This window comes from Cupressus sempervirens, chromosome 8 (genome assembly GCF_028749045.1).
Source record: "Cupressus sempervirens isolate cs-2001-9-10 chromosome 8, ASM2874904v1, whole genome shotgun sequence".
Taxonomy (NCBI): domain Eukaryota; kingdom Viridiplantae; phylum Streptophyta; class Pinopsida; order Cupressales; family Cupressaceae; genus Cupressus; species Cupressus sempervirens.
The window spans coordinates 579,231,385-579,248,686 of record NC_143125.1 but is presented as its reverse complement, the minus strand read 5'-3'; the positions used below and the strand labels follow the sequence as shown (position 1 = coordinate 579,248,686).

The window sequence follows — 17,302 nt, the reverse complement described above, 5'->3', positions numbered from 1 at the left end:
TGAGTATTTTGATGTTGATCAGTGCACATTTTCTGCTCTTCTGTTATTTTGATTGATATTGTTACTCAAACAACATAAGTTTTTTCATTGAAAATAAAAAATGATACTGCTGTTAGAGAACAAAATAGGAACACTGTGTGATCCCTTTCCAAGTTTACTAATTACAGTTTATAATTCTAGATTGACCATTGGACTGTATTGATTGTTGTGAATGAATGAGTATGTCATATTGACTCTGTCACCCTGAATAGGTGCCAATCAGGCTGGCTTCTCTCGTAGCCTCAAAATTGATCATAAACTGAGACTTGGAACCATTTTATATTTGTGTAATTGTTTGAAATCTTTCTTGTGATATTGCTATCAGGATTCAACTGTGTAGTTTTTTGAGTCAGACCTATTGATCATAAGGAGTGTATTTTAAGATCTAATTCACAAATCCTTGTCATATGCATACGATTGTTGATGCTGAGTTGCAGATTCGTTGCATACTTTCACTCAGTGTCATAAAGAGAAACCCACCTAGGTTTTGCGCAGCTTGAAGTGACAAGAAAAACATAATGGAAAGTATTTCCTGTTCGTTGGCCTTTCTTCCAACAATTTTGAGCATAAGAACCAGTTGAATCTTCACTAGTTACTGTAATACATTTTGGAAGCCAACATGAACTATGGATCATTTTTCTGTTAATTGAATGAATAGGGGTTCCTTTTAAAGCTGCTCATTACAGTGTGTTGGTGTCTGTGTGATGTTGGTTTTCAAATTTCTGTTGTGCGCTTACCTGCATTTTAGTTGCCTCATGCAAATACTATTTCATATGGGGATTGTTATTTCCATGTGTTTGTGTGCTGTGGCATGTGAGTGCTTATTGTATACCCATTCGTGTCGGAGAATACTGTCATTTACCTTCAGTAAAAGGTAAGCTACATAAGAGCACTTAATAACAGAACTGAGTAGTTATAGGATAACGTGCAGCAAATCAGAGGTCACAGAGCCTACAGAAAGGGACTTTCAATTTTCCCTTGATGCTGAGTGTATTACGTGCAACAAAGCAGCATGCTTTTGTTAAACCTATGGGTGTGAGGTGTGGCTTTGGATATCAGGTGCTACAAGTGATTTGTTTTGCAGTGTACCATAAATTAAGGATCAACTTCGGTGTACCTCTGCAACAACCATATATCTCATACAATAAATGACATCTTATTTATTTAAATGTGGAACTCCTATAAGAAATAGATACTACTACTTGAAATCAGGTTGTATCTCACACTTAACCAACCATACTTTTGTGTTTCCTATAAATCTGTATGTTCTTGAAAATGTAGGGCTAAAAAGGTTTTTATCAAATTGCTTTTGAGGTTTTAATACATCATGTTGGCTTCAACAAGGTGCATGTGACATAAGTAATTTATGTTTTGTTGTTTCTCTGAGTAAATTGTGTATTTTGATTCTATGGCTATGTCACAGCACTTGATGCAGCATCAAAAGGAAACCGCTTCATTAATGCAAGTCTGAGGTATCTTTCTCTCTCTTACAGAATTTGCAATAGGTGCTTTTGCACACATTTATTTTCTCACACTTCAATCCTAGCATATAATCCCTTGGTCAAAGGGAGTGAAAATGATATGAGAATGCATGACGTTTTATTTTTGACAATCCACGTTGTCTCTTTACTTCAATTATCATCTCCTTTGCAAAGGCATAAATATTGCAAATAAATTTCAGATTCAGAGCATTTCTCATTCAAATTTTCCTCAAATTGAAGTAGAAATTGAGGACCAAACAATTAGTCTGTTGTGGTACTTGTATTTAACAAATGAGATTCACCTAGAGGTGTGAAATTGTTGCTGAAGACAAAAAAGTAAGGAAAATAAACAAAGCAAGAAACAAATTTCATCATTGAAACCCTTAAAAGTGGGACAGAGATCAGTGGATAAGGGCAATCACCCATCTACCTGAGTATTATTACTCAAACAAACAAGTACAATGATCAGAAATTATGCCACCTGGCTGCTGATTGCAATTGCCATGTTTGCTCTTAATGTTTTAGCTGGAAATTGTGTTCTTCATCCTCCTATAGTCCCAAAATAGATTTTAAATTGTCTTCCCCATGCTAAAGAAGTGTCCAAAAGTGGAACTGGAAGTGAATTGTCTTTATTTTATCTTTCATAATGTAAGGCATGAAGGAAGCACACTAACAGGGAAGCAATTATGAAACCGTTGCTTTTCAGCAGGAGGCAACCCTGAAACTGTCAATGTTAAACATATGGAAGGTTTAAGTTTTGAGTACGGACATAAAAAATGTGCTTTTTAAAAACTGCATCAACTTTTTGAGAGAAACATCAATATTTAAGTTTATTCCTTTTATTGCCATCAAAGTACTGTTTTTGCCCTGAAAGACAAAACTGTGTCCACAGTCAGACAACTCAGACAACTGAATTTGATGGTGAACAAGATTCATATTATAGATCAATTTCCAGTATGCTCTCACATCTCCTTGGGGAGTTGTTTTTTCAGCATGCTCTCACACAACATATAAATAATTATATTTTCAGTTATGAAGTGAATCATTCCCCTTGTTGAGTATCCATTTATGTTCAGGCTTAAACAGGGGAAGTATAAAAGGTTCTCTTTTATTTCAGAATCACTGTATCATTATTTCACTATATTTTTGTTTAACTGATTAGACACAGTCACATTATCATTATTTTACAGTGGATTTGAGACATAGCAACAACCACTATCTTATGTTCCTAATTGATAAGTCTATTCAGTATTATACAAGTCTTCTGGTGATTCCAAAAGCTCACATACATCACAACATTTCCTCGAATATGAAGAAGGTGGGCATTTACATTGGTAATGCTGCCTTGAAATTCAAGACTAAAAAGTGGCACCCACAACCTTGTGATCCCAAAAACACACCTACATCACAACATTTCCTCAAATATGCAGAAGGTGGGCATTTACATTGGTAATGCTGCCTTGAAATTCAAGACTAAAAAGTGGCAACCACAACCTTGTGACCATAGATGTCGTAGGCCTGCTTTGTAATTCTGTTGCAATTTGTTTCAAAAGGGACTTTAGCAAAATCTACCAGTATTCTGGTGGGACAATCTATAGTTGCAGCTACACCCATAGAATTAGTGGTGTGAGTTCCACCATCATGGTCACCTCTTTGATACTCTGCCTCAGGTGCATAAAAAGATTCAGTTTCACATTGAACCTCAGGCTTATCCTTTCTCATGCCATAGGATTTCATTATGGCACTACAATAAAAAATATACAATTTGAAGTAATACTGTAAATAACACATCTACCTAAGACCTAATGCATATAAACTAATTGTAATTCTATTTGAATGGAATAAGATATTCAATATTCAATATAATGAAGTAAATTATAAATATACAGACCCCTTGGCTGCATAAATCAAGCAGATGACATACCAAATTAACCCAATTAGGAGGTGGGTTAATTTGGTTTAATTGAGATAAAGATGGCCTTGACCAGAGAGAGGTGGCAGTTAACTATCATTAAGTAAGGATTGATGAGGCAGTGGCAGCACTTATGTAGCTGATGATGGTGCATCATTATTAACTACGTAGGCGAGAATTATTGAATATTCATAATTAGCTAAGTAAACGTACTTGAAGGTACACTTGACTACGCTCTCCAAACCTCCAATGATTACAATTTAGGGGGTGAATTAAAAAACAAACATTTTAAGCTAATAAATGATAGTATTTTGAAAAAAATTGTTGACATAGATTCATGCTTAGGTTATGCAGCCATAACATGTGTGCTTGGGTAAAGAAAAATTGCCTTATTCTTGTTTTTGCACCAATCAAACATTTATATTGATTTTTATGTAGGCTTTTTTCCCTTGATGCAATTGCATGGTTTGTCTTTGAGCAGCTTGCTGGTTGCAGAAAAAAGAAAACTCACCCTCTATTTGGCTAGCTTTAGGTTGTTTGATTTGAACAAAATAAAAATGGATTCTAGCAAACTCAGCTGGTGTAGGCAAAATGGTTACCTCAAAATAATTCCACTACTCACCACATGTGCTTGAAACTTGGGTCAATTTGTCCCCACTACCTAAAAAGCCTAGCCTTGTGACATCGTGGCTTTGTAACCGTGTCAAATTTTTTCATAAATAATAAGTTTATTCAAAACCTAATGCTTATATGCTAGGAACAATTCCATATTAGGGGGCAAAAATTCAATATTTAATATGTTGGAGTAAGTTTTATATATATATATATATATAGATTGGATATGCTAGGAACAATTCCATATTAGGGGGCAAAAATTCAATATTTAATATGTTGGAGTAAGTTATATATATATATATATATATATAGATTGGATCCAGAAAATAATTAGATATGTCCGAGTGGTATGAGTTAACTCTCAATCACTTCCAATTAGTAGCCGAGCTGGTTCAGTCTAATTGGGATAGAGTTGGCTGTGATTGGAAATAGGTGACCTAACTACAGGCATTTGTGTACCTCAAGTTGACTATAGTCATTATTAGCTATGGAGGTGAGGATAATTATATATTTTTAAAATGCAAATTAAACTTTTTAAAAGGTGTGGTAATACACCAATATTCTGAACTTCTCTTTTGGAAATATGTTCTATTGTCCTCTACCATCTTGGGCTGGAAATGCCATACATAGAGATGTATAGAAGGTGAGGCAAAATCGAGAATCTTGATTAATTATCCAAATACTTGGAACTAATTTTTTGTGGAGAACTACATGCACAGAAATTTCTTAGTGTGACATTTTCCCATACATTGTAGGTAATTTGAAGAATTTCAAGCAGGGCTTGGCTTAGATAGTTAAGATTGAACTAGCGTCATTGCATATTGATATCAATTTCACCTTTGTTGGGATATGGTGTTATAGAGTGTTAATGGATAAGAAGAATCTCATACACTCAATGTTTCTGGTTCAGATCTAGGTTTAGGTTTAGTATGGACGAGCTTCGTTTGACTGCTATGATATAGATTGATACATTATTAGTCGAAATTATATTAAATGAACTACAAAATAATTTTGATAGGATTGATAATTTATTGTCAATTGTCAAACATAAAAATAAATAAAAACCAAATCATTCAAATGAGGTGTACAACTGCGTGTTAAACCAGGGATGCCATATTTACATCAACAATTAACATTATAACATTTGAGTCATAGGTAGGTGCAATTTGAGTCCATAGATAAAACCGATGCTTAAAATCTCTATAATAAACGTTTCTACAATAAAATCTCTATAATAAATTTTCCTTCATTTTGAAACAAATAATATGAACATACACAGTTCATATTTTTTTCAATCCCAAGCAGATTATGATAACCCTTCTGTACCCAAAAATTTTTTTTAGGAGAGAAAATGAGAGCTGGGAATAGAATCAAGTTGGATCCATCTATATTTCATGAATATGTATGAATGATAATGGGGATGAGTAATAATTGGTTTCAGGATTTGATGCAAACATGAGAAACTTTTAAATATATTACACCATAGAAAAACTATGTGAGAAGAAAATAGTTCATAATATGAAAAAGAAAAAAATATTTCAGTGAAAAATTTCTAAATAAAGATGAGCAGCATGTTGCATCTCTCTCTCTCTCTCTCTCCCTCCGTGCCTCCCTCCACCCTATATATGTATAGACATACACACACATTTTTTTTTTCAAGTAGAGAAATGAAATTGTAGGTTTAGATGGTAGACTGCAACATTGGAAAACTGCATGAAGATTTTAAATAGTAAGTTTTCTAAAATCAAATACAAAGCAGAATAGGGAGACTGTATTCCAAAAACAAAAGCCCAAGTGAATCAGCGTGAATATATGGTTGCCATAAGGACCATAAAAATAAAGAATGTGAACCCTAGGGTAAAGAATGCTGGAGACCCCCTACCATTTGCATTCAACTTCAACAAGTAAATGCTTCTTACCCTAGGATTTGATTTTTGTAATCTTTGGTTGTTTGGAACTCTTTGAATTGCTTTGTCTCACAAATAGATGGGATATAACTATTTGAGATTATTTTAATTATTCCATCTCACAAACAGATAGGATATGATTAATTGTGTAATCTTTGAAATGCTTTAAAAATCAAAATTGGTTCCATTTTCCTTCCTCATAGAAGGTTTAAATTTTTAGAAGGTTTTTAATTTTGATTTTGTTTTTTATCCTTTTAAGCTCCAATGCAATTTATCATTTTAAGGTCTTTCAGACTTTCGAAAAAAAAATCACACATAATATATGGCATCTGGATAGGAATTTATGAAACCAACTTTGTTTTAATTTCAGGTTGAATGATGAAATGAAAGGCACAGGAAATCTAGCTGCTCAGTTGTATCCTACAATTGCTATCTCTAGTCTCTTTTTCATGAATACTTTTACAATTTAAACTCTTACTCATTAAATTTAACTATTCTCTTACCATATGACTATAACTCTTACTAGTGCTAGTTGGAATTGAATCTAGGTCTATGTCTAAAGCTCTTTGATCCCCAGTACTAGACCCAAACATGATGGGTGTTTTGAGAGAATCGTTAAAGACAGAAGTATTGAATATAATAAGTAGTGACATCTCGTTTCCAAAAGTGACTAATAAACCCTTTTTTTCTACTTAGAATGTCAATTTGGTTGCTGGGGACATATTTGGTAGGGCTTGAATCATTTTCATTTGTGTTGTAGGGTTGCTCTCCTCGGTGCACAGTAAATGTCCTTTTCTTTTCCCATGTTTTTAGGAAGTAGTTTTATACACTTGATGTTGTTTGATTCTCATAAACCATTTGAGATGCTAGGAAAATGTCCAAACGATGTTCAACTAGTGGTTGTACTAAAGATGTTTCCCATTGTAGAGACTGCAAACTATAAAAAAACTGCCATTTTAATATCTGCATGCGCATATTTCTAAATTTTTTGAAGGTGGATTAATCGGATTTAAAAGTGATGAGAGAATTTTAAAGAAAACTTTTCTGTAACAATATAATATTCTGAATTGTTTGAAATAATGAAGACGAGGAAAATCTTTTTGTGCGCTGCTCTAAAAATTATCATGGTATTAGAGCAAGTTTACTAGCTGCATTTTCTAACTTACAACCATAAATTTTAAGGTAGTCTTCAAAACCTTGAACATGTTCTGAGATTCTTGAAACTGTGGCCGTCTTATCCATGATTGTAGGAGGAATGCTCCTACATGTCCAACAAGAGCAAGCTCATGTTGAATGTTAAAGGATTCTGCTGCATCAGATAACATTGGGCTACAAATACTTTTGATAACTTTTTGGGCGAAGCAAAACACTATCCGACAATGCTTTTTTTTTTTTTTTGCTACTAACAAAAGCTTTGGAACAGCCTCATGAAAATGAGCATGTTGTTCTCATTTCTTTCGACTAAATTTGACCATTCAAACTGTGTTCGAAAGCTGAATAATAAGAGAAAAACACCCATAAATTGATTATAAATTGTTCATTATGACTTCCTTGTATAGGTTTGGGAATGAGTTCTCAAATTTGGAACTTGTGAGAATTCTTTTTTGAATTTCTACAAGCAATGAGATACACTAGGTTTTTCAATAGGTGAGTTTAACTCACAAGTGTAGTGCGTCTTTGTTAAAACTCTAATAATCAAGGTGCATTATTGTTGGAGCCCAACCCCTTTGATTTTCACTCGAATAAGAGGCAAGCATGGATAAAGCAAGTTTGGTCAAGAAATTTCAAGGTGGAGATTTTCATACATGGACAATACTAATGCGACTCCATTCAATAGAAATCAATTTTTGAGCTGAGAAGAAGTAGATTTCCACAATCCATAGATAATCTTCAAATTGCTTTTGGATTCGATTATGTAGGTGTTTTTACATTAATGTTTTGGATCACACTTTGTGATCCATCATTAGGGTGAATGATAAAGAGCATAAGAAGAGAAGGATGATGGATCACAAAGTGTGATCCAAAACTTTGATTCATTAACACCTACACAAATAAACCTAAAGATCTTTGTGTTATTTTCCCTTTTGAGACTTGATTGTGAAACAGTTTTTAGCATCAACACTTTTGGTATTTTCAATTCCTTTTGTCTCTTGCATCTTGATGATGGATCATGTAGTATGATCTGAAACGTTGATGCTAAAAACTGTTAATCAAATCCCATAAGAGAAAATAACATCAATATGGATTATGGAAATTTGATAGACTTGATCTTTGAGTTGTTGTCAAACCAACCAGTCACACCAAATGATGCAAATGAAGTTGCTTAATATAATCGAAGACTTGTCAAAAACATGCTTACACCATATGGATTTCATAAAGTCTACAAAAGTGTTTTGGGTGTCAGCAATTAAGTTTTTTTGGATTTGAAGTGCAAATCGGCAAGATGACATTTTAAACAAAGATTGTATGGATTGAATACGGATAAAGGTGCAAAAATTATAGATCATATAAGTAATTTTCACTCTCTCCCAAATCAGCTAGCTGGTATTAATGAGGAAGTAAAGGAAGACAACTCTAAAGCAACGCTTTTGAATAGTTTGCCCATGAATATGTTAAGCATGGTGTTCATAGTAAGCAAGATTAAAAGTAGTCTTGAAGGAGTAATCTCCACCCTACTAGACCATAATAAACACTCAAAACCTAAAGAAGTTTTATATGTACATTACCAATAGAGTTCATTTCCAAGAAAGGGAAAGTATAAAATAGATAATGCTCCTTAAAAAGAAAAAATAATTGTTTTCTATTGTATGAAACAAGAGTTGCAATTTTGAATTGCAAGAAGAGGTCACATAAGGTCACATGATCATAATGTGATAAACTAGATCAATGTGCTTCATTAGCTGAAGAGACCAATTGAAAAGAATATGCTAATGATGAAGAGCTATCTTTTCCCAGTGGTGAAGAATATATGTTTTAAATAAATTCAATCTTGGAGGTAGGAGTTAATGCAGGGAAGTGTTACATGGGTGTGTGTGCTCCCCCCCACTCCCCAACCCTATCATTCCCAAAACAAGGATGTGCTTGAGACGTGAGGGCGTCATTTGTGAGTCCCCAACTTTGTCGCCTATCTCTTGTTAGGGCATTGAGGGGGATGCTTGAGCATTGTGGGGACACTAGGATGTCCCTCGTCGATGGATGCTTTTTGTCAGGACTTTTAAAAATATAATATTTTTTAATTTCATTTTTTGTTTTATTTGAACCCTAAGTGGATGTGGGGTCCACCTAAGGCCTTCCAAGGATACAAAAGGTCCTCCAAGCTCCATTTTGGTTCACATTTTCATTTCTAATTGTTTGCTATAGAAAGAAGATTGAAGAGCTAAGAAAAGAGTGATTCGACGAGTGAAAGGATTGATTGTGAGTAAAAGAGGGGTGGCAAGGAGCAAGAAGAGGAGCTTTCCTTGAGGCTTGACCTCCCGAGGGATGATTAGAGGCTTCCCTTCACTACATTTTGATATTTTATACCTATTTTGATATAATATAAATCTTTCATTTGCTGATTGACAATTTAAAATTTTATTTAGTATCGAGTATTCTAATTTCTAATTAGTAGTTTGATATTTAAAACTTTAATGTTCATTATTCAATGTTCAAGTATTTAGTATTTGGCATTTGACATTTTCAATTTTTCTATTTTACTTCTTAATAGTCTTATACATCTTTTCATAACTAGTATTTTAAGTACCGTATGTATTGTATATATAGAACAACACCCCCTCGTGCTGTCCCCAAATTAATGCCCTTTGTCCCAACATCTTGGAAAGATGTCCCTAACAAAAGTGTAATTGTGATGGGGTGACACTTCCTCTTGTCAATGACCAATGAAGGGGCCACTCATTAGTTTTGGTGGCGTTTTGTTTTCTATTATGGTGTGCATTTGTCTTTTTTATGTTTCTAATAATTGAAATTTCATACGATCAATGACACTATACATTTATATTCATGTGCGAGTTTCCTTTTCTAATCTACTAGTGTAAAATATGGGAATTGAACAAAACACTAGTGTCATAGATCTTGAAAAGGTTAGTTGTAATCTAGAAAGTGTATGATTTGAACAAATGAGTGTGTTCTAGTTCTTGTCAAGGTTTGTGGTAAATTTGTGTGAAAAGTATAAAAGGTTGAAGAGGGGTGCCTTTCATTTGAATCAAGATCATGAGCCAAAAGTTGGGTTTATGATAGTCGAAAGTGTAAGTTTTTACCATATTTGCACTATTGGAGAATGTTAGAAAAATAATGTTGTGTTGTTTACAAGTTGTTTTAATAACTTGTCGATTCTAGGAATAGGTGAAGCTACACGAGAAATTTAAGGAACATTTCTTCCTATAACAATGTAATGTTTGAATGCCCAAAAATAATGAACAACCAAAATATTTTATATGGCCCTCTAAAATTTAAAATTATCAAAGACTACTCATGGTGGCATGTAGAAACGTAATTACCAAAGATAACTTCTAGTGGTGTAGAAGGTAGAAACAAAATTGAATAGATAGAAGCAAGTTTAGAAAGAATATTGAGAACTAATTGCTCATCTTTCTTTTCAGTTCCACATTGTTTCAATTGTAATCTTAGTGATTTTAATTTTTTGTGGAGAAATTTAGAATAATGTCAAATTGCGTTGGTTACAATTGATGAGCTTGTTTTCCAATTGATGGCCTCATTGAATATTGAGTCCCAAACATTATTTTTCCAATTTACGGTAGATTTTATTTGCAAAATTTAGAGATTCAACATGAAAAAATGGTGCAAGAGTACCTGATGGTGAAATGTAGTCAAGCATTGGTGATTGCTTATTTTCATGTTTCATGTTAATAAGTCCATTTTGGCCCATTATTGTTCATTTGAACCCATTTGTGTAAGTTTGGGGTCATTTGATTCAAAAATGCAAAAGTTGTGAAATGTTGTCATTATTGCTGACAACTTTTTGCATATTGTTGACAATTTTTGAAAACATGTTTAGAAGGTAGTTGGGGTTGGTTGGATGACCACAACTGATTGTATAGGCATAAATAAGCGTCATTTACATGAGAAAAAGGTTGGATGATGCAATGCTGAAGTGGGAGCAATATATCTGTCATTTTCTGCTCTTTTCATCACGTTTTTTGTGTTTCAGCATTTTGTACGGATGCATACGGTCACCAAATTGTATGAAACTGATTAAGATCGATGGAAGACCGAATAATGTTCCATTTTTGATTGGTTTGGTGTCATTTCATTGAGTTTCAAGGGAGTTATTGCTGTTTTCGTGAAAACTGGTCTAAACCCTAGGTAGGGTATCCAGTGAACTTAAACAATGTGCATCCCTCCATTCCACCAGTGAAAAGGGCCCAAACTTGGTGGAATGGTCTATCTGAGCATGTAGTTTAATATTCTGGAGTTGTAGAGGATGGCATGGAGTTTTGGCACATGTGCAGAAGATCTAATGGCTTGACATCCTTATGTATTGGGCCTAGGGACCCAGTAAGAAATGCTATCTTTGCATTGTAGGGGACAAGGAAGTTGAGCTGACAAATGAGGATGTTAAAGTGATGGATCTGGACCCTGACAAGTTAGATACCTTGTTATGATGCCTATGTGTGGAGGAGAAAATGCATTTATAATGATTCTCCTTGTAACCCGCCTTTCCGAATAACACTTTGCTAGTGATTGTAACTGTTGCCCCCTCGCTGTCCCCAAATTCAGGTCCTTGGTACCCTCGTTCCGAAGACCCATCCTGATGGCAATGTGTTCCCCCATTAGGAAACTTTGTCGAACTATGGAAAAATCCTCATGAATAGAGAGAGAAACAAGATGCCTCCAAAACAATATCTTATAAAAGTAAGAACATGAAGGACACCATTGAAGCACTAGAAGCTACAAATATTTGTCGAAATATGACTATTATAATGTTGAAACTGAAGAACCTCCTCTGGAATCAGGATGAAAATCAAGATCAACATCAAGAAGACAAAATATTTCCATGATTGTCCCTATCAACTGTACTCAAACAAAATAGGGATGGCAAACAAAGGCAAGTATCGGACTCTTGAAAATAAGGTGGCACATGAATTTGCACAAGTGACCCCAATGACACTACTTAATGCAAAATAAACTGCAAGTCAAAAATACAAGTGCCAATAGTCTGAAGAAACTGATCAACTACACTTGCAAGGTGCCTGCACAAGACATGAATGCAAGAGTGTCTATATGGTTAGTGTTCTGTCTCATCAAAATACAGGGGTAACCAGGCGTTGCATTCGCTTCTTACATAGGACCAAATGATAACTACATAATCCAAAGCAAAATCAAGATTTACCACCAGCAGTGTGAAGAAAGATTTAAGACCAGCAGTATGGAACCCCCCTACAATGTTGAAAATAGAAAGAAACAAGTCAATTGTGTGTCGCCACGTAGTGCATGAAGGAGAACAAATATTATCTGAATGTGAATAAGAAAGTATCTGAGATTGAAAAAGGGCATGCAAATTAAGGAACATATACATGAACGTAGGCATGGTTGTATAAGTATACACGAATCCATATACATACATAGTACGTACACACACGCACACACATATACTCAAGAGTTCATACAAATCATAACAGGAACTTTTTTTTCATGAATCCAGGATTCAGATACTCAAACCCGAATCCAAACCCAAACCTGAATCGGCAACTAAGATTAAAATACCTCTTTGCACATGGCATCCAATGAAGTGAACCCAAGATAGTAACTGGATAACTATGGGAGAACATTTCCCATGATGATGTAAGGCGAGACAGGGTTTTGTGTTGTTGTGCATAAGATGTATATTTAGGAAGCCATGTGGCATCATAGGCAGTGTTTTCGGTTTGCAAAATACAGCATGCTTTCAGCAACACTATTAAGGGTAGTTATGATAGTGTGAGTATTCTTTTATCTTGACAATTTTGTTTACCTGTTCCCTATTTAGTCACTAAAAGTAAGCATTAAATGCTTTCCAATATCCTTCCTTCTGCCCTGCACCATATCACTCCATGAAACAATAAAGTTCTAAACCAAAAATTTCTGGATATTTTGAGAATGTGTACATTGCATCTGACCATTGTGTACGAAGTGCCAACAACTATTTTTTTTGCCTTCTCTGATGGCTACCACGTGTTCAGAAAACTAAGTTTGTGTATAATATTTAGCAGAAGTTTCAGCTGGGTAATAAAGTTCTTCAACTCTTTCTAAATGCAGAAATTCAAAATATATCAGTAGTCTGTATAAGTAGGACTGAAAACAATACTTGAATTATAACTGGTACTAGAAATTCAAAATCGTATTAGTGGGAAAAACGTGTAATTTTTGAGGCATTATAAGTTATGGAGCATAAATCATTGAAAGCTGTGGCAAATGAGCTTTATTAAACTCCAAATACTTGAAACATAATGGTGGTCTATTTTAATATTATATTACTGCATTACCTGTTTTCAGTTTTGAGTATAATTTCCTGCTGAAGTTAGGTTGCAGGTTATTTCATATATATAGACAGTACTCAAAGATGCAATATGATTTTTTAGACATACAGTGCTTTTCTTGACAAAGAAAAGAAAATCATTGAGGCGAACTGTGGATCACTTGGATTCCTTGGTGACGCGGCACCTTCCACGCACATGAGAACTCATGTTTTCTAAGATGTACAAGCATCTGTTTTATTTGTTCAGGCGATCATATAATTTCCTGATATGCGAGTTTGTATAATCTTCCACTGAAATTTATACCGTCAATTAAAACTTCCATTAAATTTGACTGTAATTTGCAGACTACACATCAAGTTCATAGTCGTATAAATTGATTTCAACAAGGTGCATTATTCATTTTAAAATAATTGTCTTGAAAGGTGTTGAGATGCTATTCATTTTACCTGCATGGTTGATAATTGAATTGTAGTAGTGCGGAAGATTGATTGTTCAACATGGCAGAATGCTTCTTTATTTGGTGCTAATGATTTAGTATTTGGGTGGTCTTTCAGCTGGCATGCCAAACTAAATATTTTATGGGCAAGTGTATGCACTTGATATGCACTATGCTTTGAAAGTTCCTAGTGAATTCTTTGGAATTATATATTTTCCTTGGCTTATTCATATTGTTGGCACTATATCTCAAGCTCAAACATACCCCATGAGTACTTCAAGTTTGCGTTGATCTATATATTTCTGACATCTTTTTGTGGTATATAATATTTAAGCTGTAAGCTCTTTATTCTATTTATACCCCAAGCCCCAATAATATATGAAATTTTGTTGTCACTAACTTTATGTGCAATGTGTTTCTAACTTATATGTTTTGAGTAACTTCCGAGTACAATGTTATATTTTTTTGCTATCTAATTTAATCATAATAGTCTTTCTAACATAAGATGCTGGACAAATAACTTGGTCGTAGAACTTTGATAGAAATTTGATTTGACCATTAAGAGGATAATGTTCAATGACTGAGAAGTTGGATGACATTGGAGTTGCATCTCGTCAATTGAGAGTTTTATCAGTTACAATTAAAACCAATGGTTTGGTAATTTAATTTAGGGGTGGATATGGTGCCATGTTAGGTGGGTGTAGAGTCAACAGTCGTAGATAATGTAAAAGGAGGATATCCTAGATTATCTAAACAATGACAAAATAAACATGGTATACTCATGGGGAATACAAGATTACATAACACAATCACCTCGCAAATGGGGAAATACAAGATTACATAATAATCACCTCACAGATGAGGAAAAACAACACTAATATGCAATGTTAATATAAATTGTTGGACTTATTAGTCAACTTGGTAGGATGACTAAGAGAAAGGTGATTAGTAGTGATTGCCAATCAATAAAGGAAGAGACGGAAAGGTTCAAGCAAGCCATTGGTAGGACCTTACACCAGGTGGAAGGAATGTGTCTGAGTAGTCATGACATGGTAAACATGTGAAGTGATGTAGTCATGAACAATGATCAGTACCGATGAGCCCCCATTGATGTGACATGACTGTCGTACAACAAGGTAGCATGATAAGAAAGACATCCAAGGGTGGAGTCTTGTAGATGAAAAGGACAAGAAGTTATATCACAGACTCACAGGAAGACATGTAGGCTTACGAGGCTAGGCACTTGCTTATAGGTAGTCATGGGTGTTACGTGTCAAGTACATGGACTATTCAAGTTTGAGTATAAGTGGGATTTTGAAATTGGTTTTGGTGCCTGAGGTTTGGGAAGTGCAAAAATACTTTTGTACACTTCATTTAGGTTGTTGATATTGTTGCGATTGGGAGAAGAGAAGAAGATATTAGAGTTGCAAATTAGAGAGCTAAACAACAGACTGACTATTAAGCATAGTGAGGAAGAGGTGAACTAGTGCAGTTCATAAAGGGAGAAGATCAAAGAATCTTCAAGGATTTATGAAGGAGATCTACTAGGCAAGTTATGCCATTCTTAGATTTAGCACTTAGATTGCTTTCTTACCATTGCATTTATTTGTAAACTCTTAATCAAGCAAGCTTCTTTATTAAGCTTTTGTAAATCCTCTCACAATGTACCTCCTAAGAGTGTTTGTAAATCCTCTCACCTGATAAAATTCACAAGTTTTTAAATCCTCATAGGTTATGAACATTCCTTACATAACGTCTTCTTAAAAGGAAGAACTATAGCCTTTAATTGGAAACCCTATTATATACAGTAAAAAGCTAGAGGGTATATTACTCCCATTGTGGTTTTCATCTTCACGTCGAGGGTTTCCATGTATAAAACTCACGTTTTATTGGTGTATGTGTCTATGTGTTAGTTTACATGGGTTTACTATGTTGCATTCATTGTTTTACTACTGTTTAGATTACTTGTGTTAAAAGTTTATTTAGTTAGGAGCTTAGCGAACTTGTTTAAAAGTTTGTATCGATTCACCTCCCTCTCAATACCGGTTTGGGACAATAGAAATGATTGATGGTAGGGAAAAATACTATCAACCTAGGAAATGATTGAGTTTTCAAAGTCCAACCCACAAAGCATTAAATGATACATGTCCCAAAAGTAAAATTTATCATCCACATCAAAATCTCTTTGATGAGCTTTGGTATCAAAAATCTCTTTACATCTTAGATTTTTTTTGACCTTGATTGCAACTTTTTTTGTTTTCTCAAGCTTTGCTAGATACATAATTCTTTTTTCTTTTGGCTCTTTGAACTGGACAACCTCACCCACCAATGCAAGTAATAAAGATGAAAGATCAAGGGTAATTGGTGATGCCAATTTCACACTTTTGTACGGTATATAATTATGAACAATGAAGAAGCAACGAACCTCGTAGAAATGATGAAGTTTACCCACAAGGTGTCATACAACTCCTTGTTGATTATTGCCTACCAATTTTTGAATGACTGTTTTAATATTCCCCTATTGGAAGACTCACCACCTTACAACTAATAATTTGACGAGTGAGATAAAGTTATCCCATTTTGGACCAAACTTATAATATCTCTTTTGAAGAAAAATCTAATACATTATCAAACCTTTTAATTATTGGAATTATGACCTATGATGCTAAGATAACAATTATTGTTAAATTAGAGTTGATTCAAATCATGAAATGTATGTGTATCTTGATCTCACAAGCCTTTTTGTATATTACAAAATGTTGGACACCCAACAAGATGCTATGTTGGGAAAGTTGCTTGTGTTTAATAATTTTTGAATTTTAATGTCAGGTACTTAAAAGGAATAATTTCACTCTAAGCTGAATAATGTGAAACAATGCCTTTGGTAATAGAATTATTGAACTTTGTACTTTTGATGCAACCATGTGGATTACTAGTACTTTTGATGCTTTGGTTATGTTGATATCCTAAGTAGTATATGGTTTTCGTATAACAATTGATTTTTTATGTATTGATGCCCCAGTGATGTCCCGTTTATGCTAACTATGGTTTTGCTTTATTGGTACCCTAGATGATTTTAGATGTTAAAAGCAATGGTTTTGATTCAAATGATGCCCTAGATGGTAATTGCTTTTATTTCCCGCTTCCATTTGCTTAGTTCAGATATCATGGATGGCATAGTATAATGATTTCATTCTTATCAAAAAATGATGTAATTGTTTATCTTGCATTTATATATACTTAATGTTATTATAATGCCATGGTTTTAGATTGACTGCTTTTGTTTTGGACAAATGGACGGATGAACGGTTCAGCTCGTAAGAAAGGTGGAGGATATATCACCAGGAAAGTGGGGTGCGATATGGTTATGATCCACGGTCACATGGATACGAAGAACTAATAAGTATCGACTAGAATTTGGCTAAGTGTGACTGAGG

At 34.3% G+C, this 17,302-nt stretch overlaps 1 protein-coding gene across 2 annotated transcripts in view; it reads left to right on the top strand.

Annotated features, from left to right (window-relative positions):
- Nucleotides 1-13,865, top strand: part of LOC149543748 (uncharacterized) — a 61,698-nt gene extending 47,833 nt beyond the window's left edge. Inside the window, exons 3-5 of one of the 2 annotated variants that reach the window (XM_089798445.1) lie at nt 1,463-1,511; nt 6,325-6,369; nt 13,562-13,865. In XM_089798445.1, coding sequence (XP_089654571.1) covers nt 1,463-1,511; nt 6,325-6,369; nt 13,562-13,628 — 161 coding nt within the window. In that variant the 3' untranslated portion in view covers nt 13,629-13,865. Of the gene's footprint in view, nt 1-1,462; nt 1,512-6,324; nt 6,370-13,531 lie in introns of both variants that reach the window. The other variant, XM_089798446.1, reaches the window with a different exon arrangement.
- The last annotated feature ends 3,437 nt before the right edge of the window (nt 13,866-17,302 follow it).